Source organism: Ylistrum balloti, unplaced genomic scaffold, assembly GCF_031769215.1.
Source record: "Ylistrum balloti isolate Yb309-2 unplaced genomic scaffold, AGI_CSIRO_Ybal_v1 Utg370056, whole genome shotgun sequence".
NCBI lineage: Eukaryota > Metazoa > Mollusca > Bivalvia > Pectinida > Pectinidae > Ylistrum > Ylistrum balloti.
The window spans coordinates 1631562-1653955 of record NW_026782106.1 but is presented as its reverse complement, the minus strand read 5'-3'; the positions used below and the strand labels follow the sequence as shown (position 1 = coordinate 1653955).

The following is a 22394-nucleotide window of genomic DNA, read 5'->3' as shown; positions in this document are numbered from 1 at the left end:
TGACTTTGAGGACAGACTTGAATATCAAACATTTTACTGACTTCTGACTTTGAGGACAGACTTAAATATCAAACATTTTACTGACTTCTGACTTTGAGGACAGACTTCAATATCAAACATTTTACTGACTTCTGACTTTGAGGACAGACTTCAAAATCAAACATTTTACTGACTTCTGACTTTGAGGAAAGACTTCAATATCCAACATTTTACTGACTTCTGACTTTGAGGACAGAATCAATACCAAACATTTTACTGACTTCTGACTTTGAGGACAGACTTCAAAATCAAACATTTTACTGACTTCTGACTTTGAGGAAAGACTTGAATATCCAACATTTTACTGACTTCTGACTTTGAGGACAGACTTGAATATCCAACATTTTACTGACTTCTGACTTTGAGGACAGACTTCAAAATCAAACATTTTACTGACTTCTGACTTTGAGGAAAGACTTCAATATCCAACATTTTACTGACTTCTGACTTTGAGGACAGACTTGAATATCCAACATTTTACTGACTTCTGACTTTGAGGACAGACTTCAATATCAAACATTTTACTGACTTCTGACTTTGAGGACAGACTTCAATATCCAACATTTTACTGACTTCTGACTTTGAGGACAGACTTCAATATCAAACATTTTACTGACTTCTGACTTTGAGGACAGACTTCAATATCAAACATTTTACTGACTTCTGACTTTGAGGACAGACTTCAATATCAAACATTTTACTGACTTCTGACTTTGAGGACAGACTTCAATATCCAACATTTTACTGACTTCTGACTTTGAGGACAGACTTCAATATCAAACATTTTACTGACTTCTGACTTTGAGGACAGACTTGAATATCCAACATTTTACTGACTTCTGACTTTGAGGACAGACTTCAATATCAAACATTTTACTGACTTCTGACTTTGAGGACAGACTTGAATATCCAACATTTTACTGACTTCTGACTTTGAGGACAGACTTCAAAATCAAACATTTTACTGACTTCTGACTTTGAGGAAAGACTTCAATATCCAACATTTTACTGACTTCTGACTTTGAGGACAGACTTCAAAATCAAACATTTTACTGACTTCTGACTTTGAGGACAGACTTCAAAATCAAACATTTTACTGACTTCTGACTTTGAGGAAAGACTTCAATATCCAACATTTTACTGACTTCTGACTTTGAGGACAGACTTCAAAATCAAACATTTTACTGACTTCTGACTTTGAGGACAGACTTCAAAATCAAACATTTTACTGACTTCTGACTTTGAGGAAAGACTTCAATATCCAACATTTTACTGACTTCTGACTTTGAGGACAGAATCAATACCAAACATTTTACTGACTTCTGACTTTGAGGACAGACTTGAATATCAAACATTTTACTGACTTCTGACTTTGAGGACAGACCTCAATATCAAACATTTTACTGACTTCTGACTTTGAGGACAGACTTGAATATCAAACATTTTACTGACTTCTGACTTTGAGGACAGACTTCAAAATCAAACATTTTACTGACTTCTGACTTTGAGGAAAGACTTCAATATCCAACATTTTACTGACTTCTGACTTTGAGGACAGAATCAATACCAAACATTTTACTGACTTCTGACTTTGAGGACAGAATCAATACCAAACATTTTACTGACTTCTGACTTTGAGGAAAGACTTGAATATCAAACATTTTACTGACTTCTGACTTTGAGGACAGACTTCAATATCCAACATTTTACTGACTTCTGACTTTGAGGAAAGACTTGAATATCCAACATTTTACTGACTTCTGACTTTGAGGACAGACTTCAATATCCAACATTTTACTGACTTCTGACTTTGAGGAAAGACTTGAATATCCAACATTTTACTGACTTCTGACTTTGAGGACAGACTTCAATATCCAACATTTTACTGACTTCTGACTTTAAGGAAAGACTTGAATATCCAACATTTTACTGACTTCTGACTTTGAGGACAGACTTCAATATCCAACATTTTACTGACTTCTGACTTTGAGGACAGACTTCAATATCAAACATTTTACTGACTTCTGACTTTGAGGACAGACTTGAATATCCAACATTTTACTGACTTCTGACTTTGAGGACAGACTTCAATATCCAACATTTTACTGACTTCTGACTTTGAGGACAGACTTCAATATCAAACATTTTACTGACTTCTGACTTTGAGGACAGACTTGAATATCCAACATTTTACTGACTTCTGACTTTGAGGACAGACTTCAATATCAAACATTTTACTGACTTCTGACTTTGAGGACAGACTTGAATATCCAACATTTTACTGACTTCTGACTTTGAGGACAGACTTGAATATCAAACATTTTACTGACTTCTGACTTTGAGGACAGACTTGAATATCAAACATTTTACTGACTTCTGACTTTGAGGACAGACTTGAATATCAAACATTTTACTGACTTCTGACTTTGAGGACAGACTTGAATATCAAACATTTTACTGACTTCTGACTTTGAGGACAGACTTCGATATCCAACATTTTACTGACTTCTGACTTTGAGGACAGACTTGAATATCCAACATTTTACTGACTTCTGACTTTGAGGACAGACTTGAATATCCAACATTTTACTGACTTCTGACTTTGAGGACAGACTTGAATATCCAACATTTTACTGACTTCTGACTTTGAGGACAGACTTGAATATCAAACATTTTACTGACTTCTGACTTTGAGGACAGACTTGAATATCAAACATTTTACTGACTTCTGACTTTGAGGACAGACTTGAATATCAAACATTTTACTGACTTCTGACTTTGAGGACAGACTTCAATATCAAACATTTTACTGACTTCTGACTTTGAGGACAGACTTGAATATCAAACATTTTACTGACTTCTGACTTTGAGGACAGACTTCAATATCAAACATTTTACTGACTTCTGACTTTGAGGACAGACTTCAATATCAAACATTTTACTGACTTCTGACTTTGAGGACAGACTTGAATATCAAACATTTTACTGACTTCTGACTTTGAGGACAGACTTCAAAATCAAACATTTTACTGACTTCTGACCTTGAGGAAAGACTTCAATATCCAACATTTTACTGACTTCTGACTTTGAGGACAGAATCAATACCAAACATTTTACTGACTTCTGACTTTGAGGACAGACTTCAAAATCAAACATTTTACTGACTTCTGACTTTGAGGAAAGACTTCAATATCAAACATTTTACTGACTTCTGACTTTGAGGACAGACTTCAAAATCAAACATTTTACTGACTTCTGACTTTGAGGAAAGACTTCAATATCCAACATTTTACTGACTTCTGACTTTGAGGAAAGACTTCAATATCAAACATTTTACTGACTTCTGACTTTGAGGACAGACTTCAAAATCAAACATTTTACTGACTTCTGACTTTGAGGAAAGACTTCAATATCCAACATTTTACTGACTTCTGACTTTGAGGACAGACTTCAAAATCAAACATTTTACTGACTTCTGACTTTGAGGAAAGACTTCAATATCCAACATTTTACTGACTTCTGACTTTGAGGACAGAATCAATACCAAACATTTTACTGACTTCTGACTTTGAGGAAAGACTTGAATATCCAACATTTTACTGACTTCTGACTTTGAGGACAGACTTCAATATCCAACATTTTACTGACTTCTGACTTTGAGGACAGAATCAATACCAAACATTTTACTGACTTCTGACTTTGAGGAAAGACTTGAATATCAAACATTTTACTGACTTCTGACTTTGAGGACAGACTTGAATATCAAACATTTTACTGACTTCTGACTTTGAGGACAGACTTCAATATCAAACATTTTACTGACTTCTGACTTTGAGGACAGACTTCAATATCAAACATTTTACTGACTTCTGACTTTGAGGACAGACTTGAATATCAAACATTTTACTGACTTCTGACTTTGAGGACAGACTTCAAAATCAAACATTTTACTGACTTCTGACTTTGAGGAAAGACTTCAATATCCAACATTTTACTGACTTCTGACTTTGAGGACAGAATCAATACCAAACATTTTACTGACTTCTGACTTTGAGGAAATACTTCAATATCCAACATTTTACTGACTTCTGACTTTGAGGACAGACTTGAATATCAAACAATTTACTGACTTCTGACTTTGAGGACAGACTTCAAAATCAAACATTTTACTGACTTCTGACTTTGAGGAAAGACTTCAATATCCAACATTTTACTGACTTCTGACTTTGAGGACAGACTTGAATATCAAACATTTTACTGACTTCTGACTTTGAGGACAGACTTCAAAATCAAACATTTTACTGACTTCTGACTTTGAGGAAAGACTTCAATATCCAACATTTTACTGACTTCTGACTTTGAGGACAGAATCAACACCAAACATTTTACTGACTTCTGACTTTGAGGAAAGACTTGAATATCCAACATTTTACTGACTTCTGACTTTGAGGACAGACTTGAATATCCAACATTTTACTGACTTCTGACTTTGAGGACAGAATCAATACCAAACATTTTACTGACTTCTGACTTTGAGGAAAGACTTGAATATCAAACATTTTACTGACTTCTGACTTTGAGGACAGAATCAATATCAAACATTTTACTGACTTCTGACTTTGAGGACAGAATCAATACCAAACATTTTACTGACTTCTGACTTTGAGGACAGACTTGAATATCCAACATTTTACTGACTTCTGACTTTGAGGACAGACTTCAATATCAAACATTTTACTGACTTCTGACTTTGAGGACAGACTTCAATATCAAACATTTTACTGACTTCTGACTTTGAGGACAGACTTCAATATCAAACATTTTACTGACTTCTGACTTTGAGGACAGACTTCAATATCAAACATTTTACTGACTTCTGACTTTGAGGACAGACTTCAATATCAAACATTTTACTGACTTCTGACTTTGAGGACAGACTTCAATATCCAACATTTTACTGACTTCTGACTTTGAGGACAGACTTCAATATCAAACATTTTACTGACTTCTGACTTTGAGGACAGACTTCAATATCCAACATTTTACTGACTTCTGACTTTGAGGACAGACTTCAATATCCAACATTTTACTGACTTCTGACTTTGAGGACAGACTTCAAAATCAAACATTTTACTGACTTCTGACTTTGAGGAAAGACTTCAATATCCAACATTTTACTGACTTCTGACTTTGAGGACAGAATCAACACCAAACATTTTACTGACTTCTGACTTTGAGGAAAGACTTGAATATCCAACATTTTACTGACTTCTGACTTTGAGGACAGACTTCAATATCCAACATTTTACTGACTTCTGACTTTGAGGACAGAATCAATACCAAACATTTTACTGACTTCTGACTTTGAGGAAAGACTTGAATATCAAACATTTTACTGACTTCTGACTTTGAGGACAGAATCAATATCAAACATTTTACTGACTTCTGACTTTGAGGACAGAATCAATACCAAACATTTTACTGACTTCTGACTTTGAGGACAGACTTGAATATCCAACATTTTACTGACTTCTGACTTTGAGGACAGACTTCAATATCAAACATTTTACTGACTTCTGACTTTGAGGACAGACTTCAATATCCAACATTTTACTGACTTCTGACTTTGAGGACAGACTTCAATATCAAACATTTTACTGACTTCTGACTTTGAGGACAGACTTCAATATCAAACATTTTACTGACTTCTGACTTTGAGGACAGACTTCAATATCAAACATTTTACTGACTTCTGACTTTGAGGACAGACTTCAATATCCAACATTTTACTGACTTCTGACTTTGAGGACAGACTTCAATATCAAACATTTTACTGACTTCTGACTTTGAGGACAGACTTCAATATCCAACATTTTACTGACTTCTGACTTTGAGGACAGACTTCAATATCCAACATTTTACTGACTTCTGACTTTGAGGACAGACTTCAATATCCAACATTTTACTGACTTCTGACTTTGAGGACAGACTTGAATATCCAACATTTTACTGACTTCTGACTTTGAGGACAGACTTGAATATCAAACATTTTACTGACTTCTGACTTTGAGGACAGACTTGAATATCAAACATTTTACTGACTTCTGACTTTGAGGACAGACTTCAATATCCAACATTTTACTGACTTCTGACTTTGAGGACAGACTTCAATATCAAACATTTTACTGACTTCTGACTTTGAGGACAGACTTCAATATCCAACATTTTACTGACTTCTGACTTTGAGGACAGACTTCAATATCCAACATTTTACTGACTTCTGACTTTGAGGACAGACTTCAAAATCAAACATTTTACTGACTTCTGACTTTGAGGAAAGACTTCAATATCCAACATTTTACTGACTTCTGACTTTGAGGACAGAATCAATATCAAACATTTTACTGACTTCTGACTTTGAGGACAGAATCAATACCAAACATTTTACTGACTTCTGACTTTGAGGACAGACTTGAATATCCAACATTTTACTGACTTCTGACTTTGAGGACAGAATCAATATCAAACATTTTACTGACTTCTGACTTTGAGGACAGACTTCAATATCCAACATTTTACTGACTTCTGACTTTGAGGACAGACTTCAATATCAAACATTTTACTGACTTCTGACTTTAAGGACAGACTTCAATATCAAACATTTTACTGACTTCTGACTTTGAGGACAGACTTGAATATCCAACATTTTACTGACTTCTGACTTTGAGGACAGACTTGAATATCAAACATTTTACTGACTTCTGACTTTGAGGACAGACTTCAATATCCAACATTTTACTGACTTCTGACTTTGAGGACAGACTTCAATATCAAACATTTTACTGACTTCTGACTTTGAGGACAGACTTCAATATCCAACATTTTACTGACTTCTGACTTTGAGGACAGACTTCAATATCCAACATTTTACTGACTTCTGACTTTGAGGACAGACTTCAAAATCAAACATTTTACTGACTTCTGACTTTGAGGAAAGACTTCAATATCCAACATTTTACTGACTTCTGACTTTGAGGACAGAATCAACACCAAACATTTTACTGACTTCTGACTTTGAGGAAAGACTTGAATATCCAACATTTTACTGACTTCTGACTTTGAGGACAGACTTGAATATCCAACATTTTACTGACTTCTGACTTTGAGGACAGACTTGAATATCCAACATTTTACTGACTTCTGACTTTGAGGACAGACTTGAATATCCAACATTTTACTGACTTCTGACTTTGAGGAAAGACTTGAATATCCAACATTTTACTGACTTCTGACTTTGAGGACAGAATCAATATCAAACATTTTACTGACTTCTGACTTTGAGGACAGAATCAATACCAAACATTTTACTGACTTCTGACTTTGAGGACAGACTTGAATATCCAACATTTTACTGACTTCTGACTTTGAGGACAGACTTCAATATCAAACATTTTACTGACTTCTGACTTTGAGGACAGACTTCAATATCCAACATTTTACTGACTTCTGACTTTGAGGACAGACTTCAATATCAAACATTTTACTGACTTCTGACTTTGAGGACAGACTTCAATATCAAACATTTTACTGACTTCTGACTTTGAGGACAGACTTCAATATCAAACATTTTACTGACTTCTGACTTTGAGGACAGACTTCAATATCCAACATTTTACTGACTTCTGACTTTGAGGACAGACTTCAATATCAAACATTTTACTGACTTCTGACTTTGAGGACAGACTTCAATATCCAACATTTTACTGACTTCTGACTTTGAGGACAGACTTCAATATCCAACATTTTACTGACTTCTGACTTTGAGGACAGACTTCAATATCCAACATTTTACTGACTTCTGACTTTGAGGACAGACTTCAATATCAAACATTTTACTGACTTCTGACTTTGAGGACAGACTTGAATATCCAACATTTTACTGACTTCTGACTTTGAGGACAGACTTCAATATCCAACATTTTACTGACTTCTGACTTTGAGGACAGACTTCAATATCCAACATTTTACTGACTTCTGACTTTGAGGACAGACTTCAATATCCAACATTTTACTGACTTCTGACTTTGAGGACAGACTTCAATATCCAACATTTTACTGACTTCTGACTTTGAGGACAGACTTGAATATCCAACATTTTACTGACTTCTGACTTTGAGGACAGACTTGAATATCCAACATTTTACTGACTTCTGACTTTGAGGACAGACTTCGATATCAAATATTTTACTGAGTCCTCGCTTTGAGGACAGCTTGAAATATCTGACATCTTATGTCACCAAAGAATTATTGCCCAACAAAAGTCTTCTGTAACACTTGCGATAGTGTATCCACTGATCTTAAATCTGTATTTAACTCTGTTGTCTCAATACAATGATAACTTGAACAATGTACATATTTTTAACAACTACTTACGAAAGTGTCTCATCCAACCATTCAATGGCCTTCTTGCGGACGTTTTTGTCCGGAAAATTGTAATCTAGCAACGAGAGAATACAGTCGACTGGAATTGGTCTCCAAGTCTGTAGAAGGGCTTGCATCTGTATAAACAAACAAAACCTTTTATACATATCAAGGCATACATGTACACGTACCAGCAGCTAGTAAGAAAAATTTGACCATATTTCATGTTTATAGTTTACAGCTTCAGTACAATTCAGGTTATAACACCTTCCACTTGTTAAATTCTTATATGACAGTGACATACAAAATATCACCAGGGTTTTCCATAATTTTGTTAGTAGTAGGCTGTGTAGTGAAAGTAGGAGGCTGGCCTGCCGTGTACGTGTAGTCGTGTATGGAACATTATTACGGAACTGGATTGGTGTAGGCGGCCAAATGATCAAAGTAGCCGGTCAAATTGGCCGGCGACCGGCTCTTATGGAAAACCCTGTATCACATATATTGACAGCAAAACATATTGAAGGTTGTATGTTTTGAAGGGGTTCATAAGATATGTTGTACACAAGCTTTTTATTTCAAAAGTAATCAACAGTGATATTTGACCTTTAACCTTGACTGATGACCACCAAAATCTTATCAGGTGTAGATATTGTATGGGTGATGCTATGGTGTGAATATGAACTGAATAAGTCCATGGATTCCTGAGACATTTTGTACACATGGTTATCACTTATACACACATGCATGGACTTATGCAGATGGATGCACCAATAATGATGAATATATACTGCCTCTTCCCTAAGTGTGGATATAATACTGAACAAAGTACACCATTACCTTGGCAACATCCTTGTAAGTGTACCATTTCACAGATGACAGAAGTTGAGGAAGTGCCTGCGGATAGTTGTCGCGACACTCATACCGCAGAAGCCACATTAAGTCTTTGTCCTGTTCTGCCAGTTGACAAGTGTTGGTTGAGTCAGTTTCCAGGATCTGTTGAAGGTGGATGAGGTGGGAGTTACTCGGATGCCATGTCTGAAAGTCCAAGATATACAAACTGTATGTACACTTCACGGTTTATCACAATTAATCCTTATACTCTATTGTATAAATAAGACCAATATTTTTTGGCAAATGTTAACTTAAAGCCGCTAAGGTAATTATCTACATGAAGAACCCTATGACAATACCTGAGAGAGTAAGTCTATAAATTGAATTAATAATGAAAACCACTTTCTGCTAATATCAACATCCAGATGTATCCATTGTATGGTTATAATCATGCTGTATCATATTTCAACATTACTTTATTCAAAGAATGATGAGAAGAGAATACACTCTTACAGAGAAAAAAGAAGACAAACTTGCAATTCCTGAGTGAACCTATTTTATTTGATAGGCTTAGTGTTCGCTATCATGGCATTTTAGCCTTTCACCAAGACTAATTCTATTCACAGTATACAAATTTACTAAAGTCCCACAATACAAATTTACAGGTCAGGACATCCAGAATATTACTGAAGACCTAGAAAATGAATTTATTTAAGACACAGAATTATAACTTATTCCAGGACTTCAATATAAACCTTCTGGAGACCCAGAATACAAACTTGTTGAGTTCCGAAAACAACTTTTAAGAGTTTCAGAATACAGACAGTATTGAAGACCCAAAGTATAAACTTACAGGAGAGCCAAGGCTATCTGGATCCTCCATGTTGTCACTGGCACATTGCAGTACCTGTAATATATCAGAAATTACATTGTCTATTACTGAGGTGTATCCTTGATATCTCTGTTATAATCATGCTGGTATTAGTTTAGGTTTAAACTGACCACATACCTAGAGGGCTTCATACATGAAGGTAACGTGTTGTTGATGAGATTGAACTTGGGACTTTCCAATCCTGGTCCACAACCCATGTCACGTAGAAAATCTTTAAAACTTTAAACTACATGGTTCTTGATTCTTAGCTTTACTTTAGGCTAATACAGTGGAAAACACTTAAAATCTTGTTCTATTTGTCAGTGGGAAATGTGACAATAAACAGAACATGATATTAACAGTTTTACTTTGTATGTCTCAATCAGGAAGTTGACTTTCTGATACCCAAAACAAACATGTTCTACTCTAAAAATTATATCTATGCACAGATATTAAGATTCCTTTCTCTAAGAAGACCAGCAGAACTGGAAAATGTCTATGTAAGGCATGAACATCTCCATTCCTATGAAATACAACCAGGGGTAGAACATTGATGTTATGATGCTATGGGGTAAGTGTGAATCAGAATCTGATCAAGTGTAGAACATGATGTTATAATACTATAGGGTAAGTGTGAACCAGATGATGATCAGGTGGAGAACATGTTATAACACTATGGGTAAGTGTGAACCAGAAGATGATCAGGTGGAGAACAAAATCTTATAATACAATAGGGGTTTGTGTTAACTTGAATCTGATCAAGTGTAGAACATGATGTTATAATACTATAGGGTAAGAGTGAACCAGAAGATGATCAGGTGGAGAACATGTTATAACACTATAGGGTAAGTGTGAACCAGATGATGATCAGGTGGAGAACATGTTATAACACTATAGGGTAAGTGTGAACCAGATGATGATCAGGTGGAGAACATGTTATAACACTAATAATAGAAGATGATCAGGTGGAGAACAAAATCTTAATAAATGTCAACACAATCATGACATTTTGTGTTGTTTATTGTCTACATGTTTTGGCCTGCAATGTGGTCATTTGCAGGACTAAGATATGTGAAGGCTGACGCCTTGGCCCAACGACTTCGATATAGGACTTCCACATGGTCCAAGGACTTCCACATGGCCCAAGGACTTCCAAATGGCCCAAAAGAGTTCCACATGGTCCAAGGACTTCAACATGGTCTAAGGACTTCCACATGGCCAAAATACTTATGGCATTAGTAGGACAATGGAGTAAATTATAAGGACCCAAATCTGTTCTCCAGATATGACAAAAATTTGGAATGGGACATAACAGAACAGGACCAAAAGTGATGTTACAAACTTATATGGGTAACATGAAAAGTAGGATGTTGAATGTTACTACACAATGAACTTTTGTTATGCTTTTCGTCCACTTACCTCTTTGTCTGATGGGAATATGATGGGGACTGCCCTATTAAAGTTTGGGACTGTGATTGCTATGACTGTAGCATCTTCAGGATTCTGGGAAACAGCCCCTGCAAGTGAAGATTGAGAAACATAAATCACTCTAATAAATGTGTGCCTCTGATAGCAGAGAGCATGCAATCCTAATGGCACAAGTGGCCTCCATGCTAAAGATAATGGTTTACAATTAATGGGTACAAAGGGATAGAGACACACACTCAAGTTAATCCTAGTGAAGGTCTACGGACACACACCCGAGTTAATCCTAGTGAAGGTCTATGGACACACACCCGAATTAATCCTAGTGAAGGTCTACGGACACACACCCGAGTTAATCCTAGTGAAGGTCTACGGACACACACCAGAGTTAATCCTAGTGAAGGTCTACGGACACACACCCGAGTTAATCCTAGTGAAGGTCTACGGACACACACCCCAGTTAATCCTAGTGAAGGTCTACGGACACACACCCCAGTTTATCCTAGTGAAGGTCTACGGACACACACCCGAGTTAATCCTAGTGAAGGTCTACGGACACACACCCGAGTTAATCCTAGTGAAGGTCTACGGACACACCCGAGTTAATCCTAGTGAAGGTCTACGGACACACCCGAGTTAATCCTAGTGAAGGTCTACGGACACACCCGAGTTAATCCTAGTGAAGGTCTACGGACACACACCCGAGTTAATCCTAGTGAAGGTCTACGGACACACACCCGAGTTAATCCTAGTGAAGGTCTACGGACACACACCAGAGTTAATCCTAGTGAAGGTCTACGGACACACACCCGAGTTAATCCTAGAGAAGGTCTACAGACACACACCCAAGTTAATCCTAGAGAAGGTCTACAGACACACACCCGAGTTAATCCTAGTGAAGGTATATAACTATGAAACATCTATTCAGTATTCAATATATCAGTTTCTACATACAAACTAATCGTTTATAAACTTAAAAGGTGTGAATCTTAATAACATTATCCAAAATATGAACCTCGAAGTAAATCCACAGGAACATGTAAGAACCAGAGGCCATTATTGATAGCAAAAATGTGTTTATCATGCCTACTACTTCAAGGAGATGAGGCCTTATAAGAGTGTTATCACCAAGCAATGGAGTCTACTGTGCAAAACCATATAATGTGCATTTATCTGTCATTATCCTGGTTTGGATATTACACGACAGACAATGCATGCAAAGAACAGCACAAGTAAGGATGTCATGATTTATATTGACAATACAATAAGACTGACATTCAATGGTTATATTTACATCTCAGACATTTTTTAAAGCATATCATGTCTAAATCAAAATCATTTTTCTCCTTGTATGTTTACATACTGGAAAAGCTTTTAGAAAATCCTAATTAGCTAGGTAATTAACATAAATCTATAATGTTGACATTGGTCAACATGTCGCCAAAATATATCACATATATTGCCCCTGGTCCAGACTGCATCTACACTTCCGTGAATGAAATCCAGTTTAACACTGGATTCATGGGAGGCCATTATGCAAAATGTAGATACAGTGAAACATAGTAGCACTCACCCATTGGATAAAAGTTTTCATCTTGTTGTTGATGATCAGATCTTCCCCACATGGAGAACTTATAATCTCCCCTCATCAGCCTCGACTTGTAGTTAAACAGAGGGACATTTACCCATGCTATCAGAGTGTTTTCCTACAACAAGTGATCATGAACAGCCATCTTTTAAAAGGTATAGAAGAGATTGTATTTGGAGTTCACTAAACCAATCTATTACGCATGCGCAATGTGTTACATTAGAATCAGTTTGTTTTATTGCTTAAAGACTTAAGGCAGGGACTTTCCTACTTGATTTTTAAAGCAGTCTTTGTTTAACAGTTACAATCCATAATCTATTATCTGCATGCTTTACAATATAGTTAATCCATTACATAATAAACTGACTATGTGATTAATGTTTAAAGAAAGTGAATGCATTCTCTGTTGAACTAATCACTTTTTGTAACTTTAACCTAGAATTCCTCACTTACCTAGAATTAGCATAAAAATGAATATTATTGGCAACACCCATTTTCATGATGTGTAATATAAATTTTTGTTTTTGCTAAAGCACAAGACAATATGAAGGTTCATTGATAAATTATGACAAGAGGTCCAGGAGCCTAAATGGTCACCTGAATGAACTGACAATCTGAAGTATTGGAATGAAAGTGTAGTAAAGAGAATAGAAAATGAGAATTGCTATTTGTTCAGGGACAGAGGAGTTTAACTTTGAGACCCTTCATCCATGAAGAGTATTAGATTCTACCATATTTGGGTTTAGAGAAGAAGACTTTTTAAATTACAGTAAATTTGGCCCATTTTGGCGACACCCATCAGCCCCTGGGGTCAGCCAGGATGAAAATATGCATAACATCAAACTGTCATCCTAAACTAATTTACAATTCTGGTTATCCTTTGGCCATAGAAGATTTCCGCCAAGTTTAATTGAAAATGGGTCACAGGTTCCCAGTAGAAGTAAAAAATGTGAAAATTAACGGACACACGACTGACACCAGACAACGGAAGCTGGCTGACTGACTACGAACGATGCAAACAAAAGAATATCCCATATATATTGACATTGTCTCAGGTGACCTAAAATGTTGCAATCGATCTTTGCATCAAATGAGATTCTTAATTTTTCTTCTCTTCGGGAAAAAAACCTAGTTTTGACTGAAAAAAAATACTTTAAAATAAAAAGCCGTTGTAACAAAGTGGATCCCAGGTATACATCATTTTTTCATTACTGGAATCATTGCTGCAAGAGCAATTGAATATTTAAAATAAGGCTTTTAAACATCAAACAGTCACTGACCTTGCCTTTACGTCCATGGAGAGCCATGCAGAGACGACACATATGGGGGATTTCTCTAACCTCTGTCTTGAAAACCATTTCTTGGTTCCAGGTACACTGGCTGTCCGAGATGACCATATCTTCTGTACTTTGTGTCTCCAGTGACTCGGGGCCATAAAACAGTCCAGCATAAAACTTCACCTGTCGTGGAAAACATATTAACAATCATTCTCGGTCTAATTTACCTTATAAGTAACAGTGGAACAACATAGTTACGATTTGTTCATGCTGAGTCTAAATCTAACATAATTAAGTAACAGAGAGTCACTAAAATTAATCCTTCCTCCTAATAGTACTTCAACAGAACAGTTTTAATGTTGCCAAAACTTTAAATCAGAATAACATAAACTATTTATTGTGAAGTTGTTTTTATGTAGGTGGTTGGGACAACACTAAATTGCATTCAATGTGTGATTGGTGCAATTACAAATTGAATTATATAAGTGACTGGTCAAACGAGGAAAAGATTTAATTGTGGGTGTTAAACTTTATACAGAAAAATAGGATTTTGTGGATCAAACAATGTAGTTATTTTTATTTTTAAAGAGATCGAAATTAAATTGTCAGTTTATTCTTCCAAATGCATGTTTGTTTCTGATCCAATCATTCATGGGAGATAACTTGTGCTGATTTTTAAACTCTTTCGGGATACAAGAACTAATGCAACTTCGAAAAAAAAAAAAACTCAATTATACAGTTATTAAACTGATCTTTTTTTGTAACCACTATAAATTGTTAGGAATTTAAAGGACTTTCATCAATAAGAACTATTTGAATGTTAGAACCACTTGATACTCACCTTATTTCCATTTGGAATCTCTATATTTTTGGCATACTGTAGTTTGAAGGCAAAGGGCTCAGGTACATGCCACACAGATACAGGAGGTTTGATGGATGGGGATAAATTTGAGCCTGCTGAGGGACGTGCCGGGATGCTTGGGCGTGGTCGACTAACTGTCTCACTTCTCTCTGCATGGAAAACAAAACATGATCGTGTACATATTGCAGGTAATCTATGTTATCCTGGAAACAAACTGTGTACCGACAGTTATCCTTAATGAACTTCATTGTAATTCCATTCTTTTTCTCTTTCTGTTTTAGTGCCTACCCTTTATAAATGTAAGCTTCATCCCAATTTCTATTTTGTGTCATTTCCTTTATAAATTTCCCAATTTCTATCTAGTGTCATTTCCTTTATAAATTTCCCGATTTCTATCTTGTGTCATTTCCTTTATAAATTTCCCGATTTCTATCTTGTGTCATTTCCTTTATAAATTTCCCAATTTCTATCTAGTGTCATTTCCTTTATAAATTTCCAAATTTCTATCTTGTGTCAATTCCTTTATAAATTTCTCAATTTCTATCTTTTTATAAACTTTATACAAACATTTTTTAGAAATATAATTACCTAGTACATCATCTTTACTTTGTAACAGGAAAGCTGGAGCCTCGTTCTTCATTATACAGTCATTCACATACTAAAATAGAATGTTTTAACTTCAAAGACATTCTTTCTTCTATCTCATGAAATATGGATACTATTTTAAAGTATATCATTGTACAAAGAAATATTACATGTATTACCATTTAGGTTTAAATTTAAAACAAGAGACCCCAGAGGGATCTTGGCACCCTGATCAACCATTGTTTGATTATAGCTTTCCTTTTTTCTCTTCTTTCACATTTTTGTCTTTAATTATATGACACTTAAAATTCTCTCAAGAAATAGTGATAATAATCTTTATTAAATAAAAATAATATCAAATCCAAGATGGCCACCTGTCACCCATTTTGTTCTTCTGATCAGTCTCAAAAACACAAGGGCACAACTAGGGACTAGTGGAAACCTTCATATGAAATTTGAGAAAGATCTATCTTGAACTTCTCAAGAAATAGAAATAAGAATTTTAAGGATGGGCAAACAACTGTCATAGGGCGATTTGACAAGCCAACAATCTAATGATGAAAAATCTAATATCTAAGTACAGAAAACAATGATCTATTGTTTTTTATATTCCTCTTACATATTGTCACACAATGAACAATAACACTGCCATTGTTCTGTTTCCCTCACTGGAAATTCATACAATTCTTCCTCAAAGGTGCAGACAGAGACACTTCCTACCTTATACTGCACCAGACGCTGCTCCCCATAGATGTAATCAGACAGTCCAACAGCCTTGAGGAGATAACTGTCGGGGACACGACCCTGTTTCCCAGTCTTATTCGCCCATTTGCTCAAAGCCTGCTCAATCAGCTGTGTAGGACTACTTGCAACTGATTCTTTCATCATGAAGGATATTTGGTTCTGCTCAAAGTCAATAAAATGATTTAGATAAATTTCCAGGAGACACTTAAATAATAATAGTTCTCATTATTTAAATTCAGCACCAATTAAACAAGAGAATCTTTAAGAAAAAAATACTATCTTTTAGAGTACAACTGATTTGTATATGCTTTGTACATAAACTCTTTGCCACATTGAAGCAAAGTATGTCGTAATATTTACATCTAATAAAACCTGATTATAAATTGTGTATGCTGAGTAAATATGTTGTATGATGGTAAGATATCCTGACAGATAAAAAGTACTTTACTTTGTTGTTAAATAATATCAACATTCCATATAAATACAAACCCCAGATGGCTCCTCCACATACACTGTTAGAACAAGGCCTTCCTGCATTACCTCCCTTCCACTGTCAGAGACACCTGTATCGGTCAGTCGAAGGGGATGCTTGATCATGAAAGCTTGCCAGCCCTGTCAACGCAGAAGCATTTTTATCCTCATCAAAATTTTGATTATATGAATTGAATTCTTCTTATAGAATAAAATATATTTTTATGACAAGAGGTTTTTCTATCATGATCAAAGGTTAATGGCTGCAATATATTTACCAAATAAGGAAGTCAACAAGTAAGTCATTGATAAAAAAAACCCAGAATGTTTGGCTACATAGCTCATTTTTGGTTTTTTGTAAAGAAACACTCCTGTTAACAATGGCACACCTAACATTGCTGTCAGAAGAAGTTTAGAATATTATGGGGTGTCAATAACAAATCTCTTCAGCATTTTGGAGTGATTTACCTTTCTGTACTATACAGTACACATATTTTTTTTATATTTTTTCTCTTCTACATCAGAAATCTATAAATGACGCATTGAATTTTACTCATATACCATATCTTATGTAAATTTTGCTTGAGCTCATCAAAGCCATTTGAGGTATGTAACTGTTATATATATATCATGAAGGCTCTTTATAATGTATGAAAATAAATTGTTTTAAGAATCAAGTTTCCTAGAGCAAGAATTGGATTATTTTATGTTCCAATGTCCTTTTTATTATGAGAAATCATGTTCCTTAATTTCAAAGAACACCAATGATAAGAAATTTCATTAACAAATATATCTTCTTCAGAAATTCAGTTTCAAATGAAATATTTCAATTGTTATCCAAAGTCCTAAACTCATTAAATTTATGCAGAAAAACAGCAGGATTAGTTATCACAGGACTGAGTTGAAGTAAAATTGCGGACATGTTATATGGTATACAGTCGACCCTGGATAATCCTGATTACAAGTTTTCAAGTCTGATGAGCTTAGTCTACCGGCAAAAAACACCAAGCTTATCTCCCTTGATTACATAACAATAAAGCTATAAGTCTGATGTTGCTGCTTGTTTTCTGAATATCTATGTAGTAATTACTGAATATACAGGTATTTATAAAAGTTTTTTACTGTCTTATTATGTTTCATTCACATTAAATAAATAAAATATTGAAATTAACAAAATGAAAGCTGTTGATAGCGTTTTAAGTCAAATATCGCTGACAATTCATCGAATGTTATTTAAAAATATCTAATAAACTATGTTATCTGAATATGATATGCACTGCTTATGAATATATGTGTATTTTGACACAAAGTAACAAATATCTAGAATATTTGGGGAATATTATTATAAAAATCAATTCCACTCCAAAAAGTTCTTTCCCAAACCAGATATCCAATTTCCAGACTGGCTAGTACAATGGACTTTGTTGAAATCTGTTTCCCAAAGTTTTCATCTGGATTGTAAACCTTCCAAACTGACAGCATTCTGATTATTACAATTCAGCTGTAGATGTATATTGCATGTTTTAACTGATTTCCTTGTTACCAGAAATTTTCAGTGACCCTGACATACCGACTGGTCCTCGTTTCTATTACAAGTAGTTTCATTGCCAACAATCTGCATTTTCAATCTAAAATCTGCTATTTCAGGGGCTTGCTGTGCTTCAATTATCTGCATTGCTGAAACAGATGCAATATGTATATAATCAAATGTGCACTTTAATTTCACAGTCTAAATATTGAAAGAGAGTCACTCCATTAAATTATGATTTCCTTGGAAACAAACTTCAGTCAATGAACCTTGATAGTGATGGCAAGTATTCACAGTATTACACAACTCATTCATTTTTGATGTAAACCTTTTATTCCATGGTAAATGTTAGAGATGTAAAACCTGAGCTCCACTAAAAATACATGTACAGATTTTCAAGTGGAATTTTGGGAGTTGAAAAAATGATAAAGTAAATCAAAATACTTTTCTTAGCATGAAAATTGCCTATTTATGAGGCAACTCTCAAAACAAATCCCCCCACCCCACTCCTCTTTTTTTTTCATCTAAATTTATGAAATTGTTCAGCTGTTAAAAAGTCAAAATCTCACTGAGAAAATAGCTGCAATATCTTTTGCAGATGAGAAGGTTAGTCAGATTTTAAGCAGGGCTCTGCCTTACCTCTTGAGCCTATTAGGTGGGATTTTTGTCGATCCAGAGTTCGTTTTGGGTCATTAGATTGCTTCTGTATGACCTTGAGGAACCTTACTGAAGGTCGAATGTCATTCAAGCTCATGTCTTCATCTATTACTTCATCCTAAAATACATAACACTTTGATCAATTTCAATTATATTTTTCTGGTTTGCTAAAAAAGAAATTAGTAACTGAATTCTAATAATCTTAAGCCAAGTAAGAGACATATACCTTATGTCCAGTACAGTTAGAGATATTTACCATATGTCCAGTACAGTTAGAGATATTTACCATATGTCCAGTACAGTTAGAGGTATTTACCTTCTGTCCAGTACAGTTAGAGATATTTACCATATGTCCAGTACAGTTAGAGATATTTACCATATGTCCAGTACAGTTAGAGATATTTACCATATGTCCAGTACAGTTAGAGATATTTACCATATGTCCAGTACAGTTAGAGGTATTTACCATATGTCCAGTACAGTTAGAGATATTTACCATATGTCCAGTACAGTTAGAGGTATTTACCATATGTCCAGTACAGTTAGAGATATTTACCATATGTCCAGTACAGTTAGAGGTATTTACCATATGTCCAGTACAGTTAGAGATATTTACCATATGTCCAGTACAGTTAGAGATATTTACCATATGTCCAGTACAGTTAGAGATATTTACCATATGTCCAGTACAGTTAGAGATATTTACCATATGTCCAGTACAGTTAGAGGTATTTACCTTCTGTCCAGTACAGTTAGAGGTATTTACCATATGTCCAGTACAGTTAGAGATATTTACCATATGTCCAGTACAGTTAGAGATATTTACCATATGTCCAGTACAGTTAGAGATATTTACCATATGTCCAGTACAGTTAGAGGTATTTACCATATGTCCAGTACAGTTAGAGATATTTACCATATGTCCAGTACAGTTAGAGGTATTTACCTTCTGTCCAGTACAGTAAGAGATATTTACCTTCTGTTCAGTACAGTTAGAGATATTTACCATATGTCCAGTACAGTGAGAGGTATTTACCTTCTGTCCAGTACAGTTAGAGGTATTTACATTCTGTCCAGTACAGTTAGAGATATTTACCTTCTGTCCAATACTGATAGAGAAATTTACCTTCTGTCCAGTACAGTTAGAGATATTTACCTTCTGTCCAGTACAGTGAGAGGTATTTATCTTATGTCCAGTACAGTGAGAGGTATTTACCTTCTGTCCAGTACAGTTAGAGGTATTTACCTTCTGTCCAGTACAGTTAGAGATATTTACGTTATGTCCAGTACAGTAAGAGATATTTACCTTCTGTCCAGTACAGTGAGAGGTATTTACCTTCTGTCCACTACAGTAAGAGGTATTTAACTTCTGTCCAGTACAGTAAGAGGTATTTACCTTCTGTCCAGTACAGTTAGAGATATTTACCTTCTGTCCAGTACAGTTAGAGGTATTTACCTTCTGTCCAGTACAGTAAGAGATATTTACCTTCTGTCCAGTACAGTTAGAGATATTTACCTTCTGTCCAATACTGATAGAGAAATTTACCTTCTGTCCAATACTGATAGAGATATTTACCTTCTGTCCAGTACATTAAGAGATATTTACCTTCTGTCCAGTACAGTAAGAGATATTTACCTTCTGTCCAGTACAGTAAGAGATATTTACCTTCTGTCCAGTACAGTTAGAGGTATTTACCTTCTGTCCAGTACAGTTAGAGATATTTACGTTATGTCCAGTACAGTAAGAGATATCTACCTTCTGTCCAGTACAGTTAGAGGTATTTACCTTCTGTCCAGTACAGTTAGAGATATTTACGTTATGTCCAGTACAGTTAGAGGTATTTACCTTCTGTCCAGTACTGATAGAGATATTTACCTTTTGTCCTGTACAGGTAGATATATGCTTTCTCTCGTACTTTTACCTTCTGCCTTCTGTCCAGCATTGTCAGGTAATTTACCTTTTGTCCTGTACAGGTAGATATATGCTTTCTCTCGTACTTTTACCTTCTGTCTTCTGTCCAGCATTGTCAGGTAATTTACCTTTTGTCCTGTACAGGTAGATATATGCTTTCTCTCGTACTTTTACCTTCTGCCTTCTGTCCAGCATTGTCAGGTAATTTACCTTTTGTCCTGAATTGTTGATGAAGATGAAGGAATATGACTGATGCTTGCCGACTGCCTTGAACAATGGATAGCTTGCTGCCTCCTTCCATAGCCTCTGTAATATTTGAAAGAATAACACAATAAGCCAATTACTTCACAGGTCTTAAATTTTTGCTCTCAGTATTTGACAAAAAATTCTGATTTCTGGTCATTGTTTATGAATATATTTAAACATTTTCTTATAAGTTTTGCATGAGAATTCATTACCAAATAACTGCATATTCATGAATTTAATACAAGCGAAGATTTATTGGAACCAAATGAAAACATGAGCCAACTGCAATCAATTTAAACTATCTTTCAAAAAGAACTTGTGCACGGGAGCATAATTAATTGGGGGGAAATGTTATTTAGCTGTATCGCATGATTTTCTGTTACAGTATTTACCCTTTTCACTATTTCAAGTGAATCATAAAAGTTGACCTTCAGGGGAATGAAGATCCCATTCGGCATCAAAAAATCAATTTCCACATATTCGTCATCTCTGACCTCTGACACAATGTCAAGGTCAGGCACAACGACAATAGGTGGCATGGTAAGGTCCTAGGGTGCCATCTCCATCATTCCAACAACCTGTATAAAAATGAAAGATAGCCAATATACATTTACAGATACTTTTTCAACATATTACGTGCAAAAAATTGAACAACTCTTGTATGCAAAACAAAAGATCCCAGAGATCGGGACACCCACCATTGTTTGAACTTTATTAAGGTATTTACAAGTTGGAAGTTGGATCTTTTATCTCTTCTGTCCTACTTTCCTCATATTTGCTCTCCAATATATTTTGTATTATAAGTGAATGTGGGTCCATGTGGAGCACAACTGACAGGACCAAGGCAGTGATAAACCCTGAAGGGAGACAAGGGGCCCTGATCCCCTCAAAACTGAAAATGTCACTTGTGAGGTTTTTTTTTTTTCTCCGTATTTTT

At 35.2% G+C, this 22394-nt stretch overlaps 1 protein-coding gene across 1 annotated transcript in view; it reads right to left on the bottom strand.

Annotated features, from left to right (window-relative positions):
• The window catches only part of LOC132549373 (phosphatidylinositol 4,5-bisphosphate 3-kinase catalytic subunit beta isoform-like), a 42349-nt gene extending 20353 nt beyond the window's left edge, over positions 1-21996 (bottom strand). The window contains exons 1-14 of the mRNA XM_060213301.1: positions 21850-21996; positions 21422-21517; positions 19282-19417; positions 18685-18791; positions 17133-17255; positions 16620-16847; positions 15903-15972; positions 15294-15463; positions 14456-14635; positions 13161-13293; positions 11582-11679; positions 10145-10198; positions 9298-9495; positions 8473-8597 (exon numbers count right to left, since the gene is read on the bottom strand). Coding sequence (XP_060069284.1) covers positions 8473-8597; positions 9298-9495; positions 10145-10198; positions 11582-11679; positions 13161-13293; positions 14456-14635; positions 15294-15463; positions 15903-15972; positions 16620-16847; positions 17133-17255; positions 18685-18791; positions 19282-19417; positions 21422-21517; positions 21850-21996 — 1865 coding nt within the window. The remainder of the gene's footprint in view (positions 1-8472; positions 8598-9297; positions 9496-10144; positions 10199-11581; positions 11680-13160; positions 13294-14455; positions 14636-15293; positions 15464-15902; positions 15973-16619; positions 16848-17132; positions 17256-18684; positions 18792-19281; positions 19418-21421; positions 21518-21849) is intronic.
• Between the last annotated feature and the right edge of the window lie 398 nt (positions 21997-22394).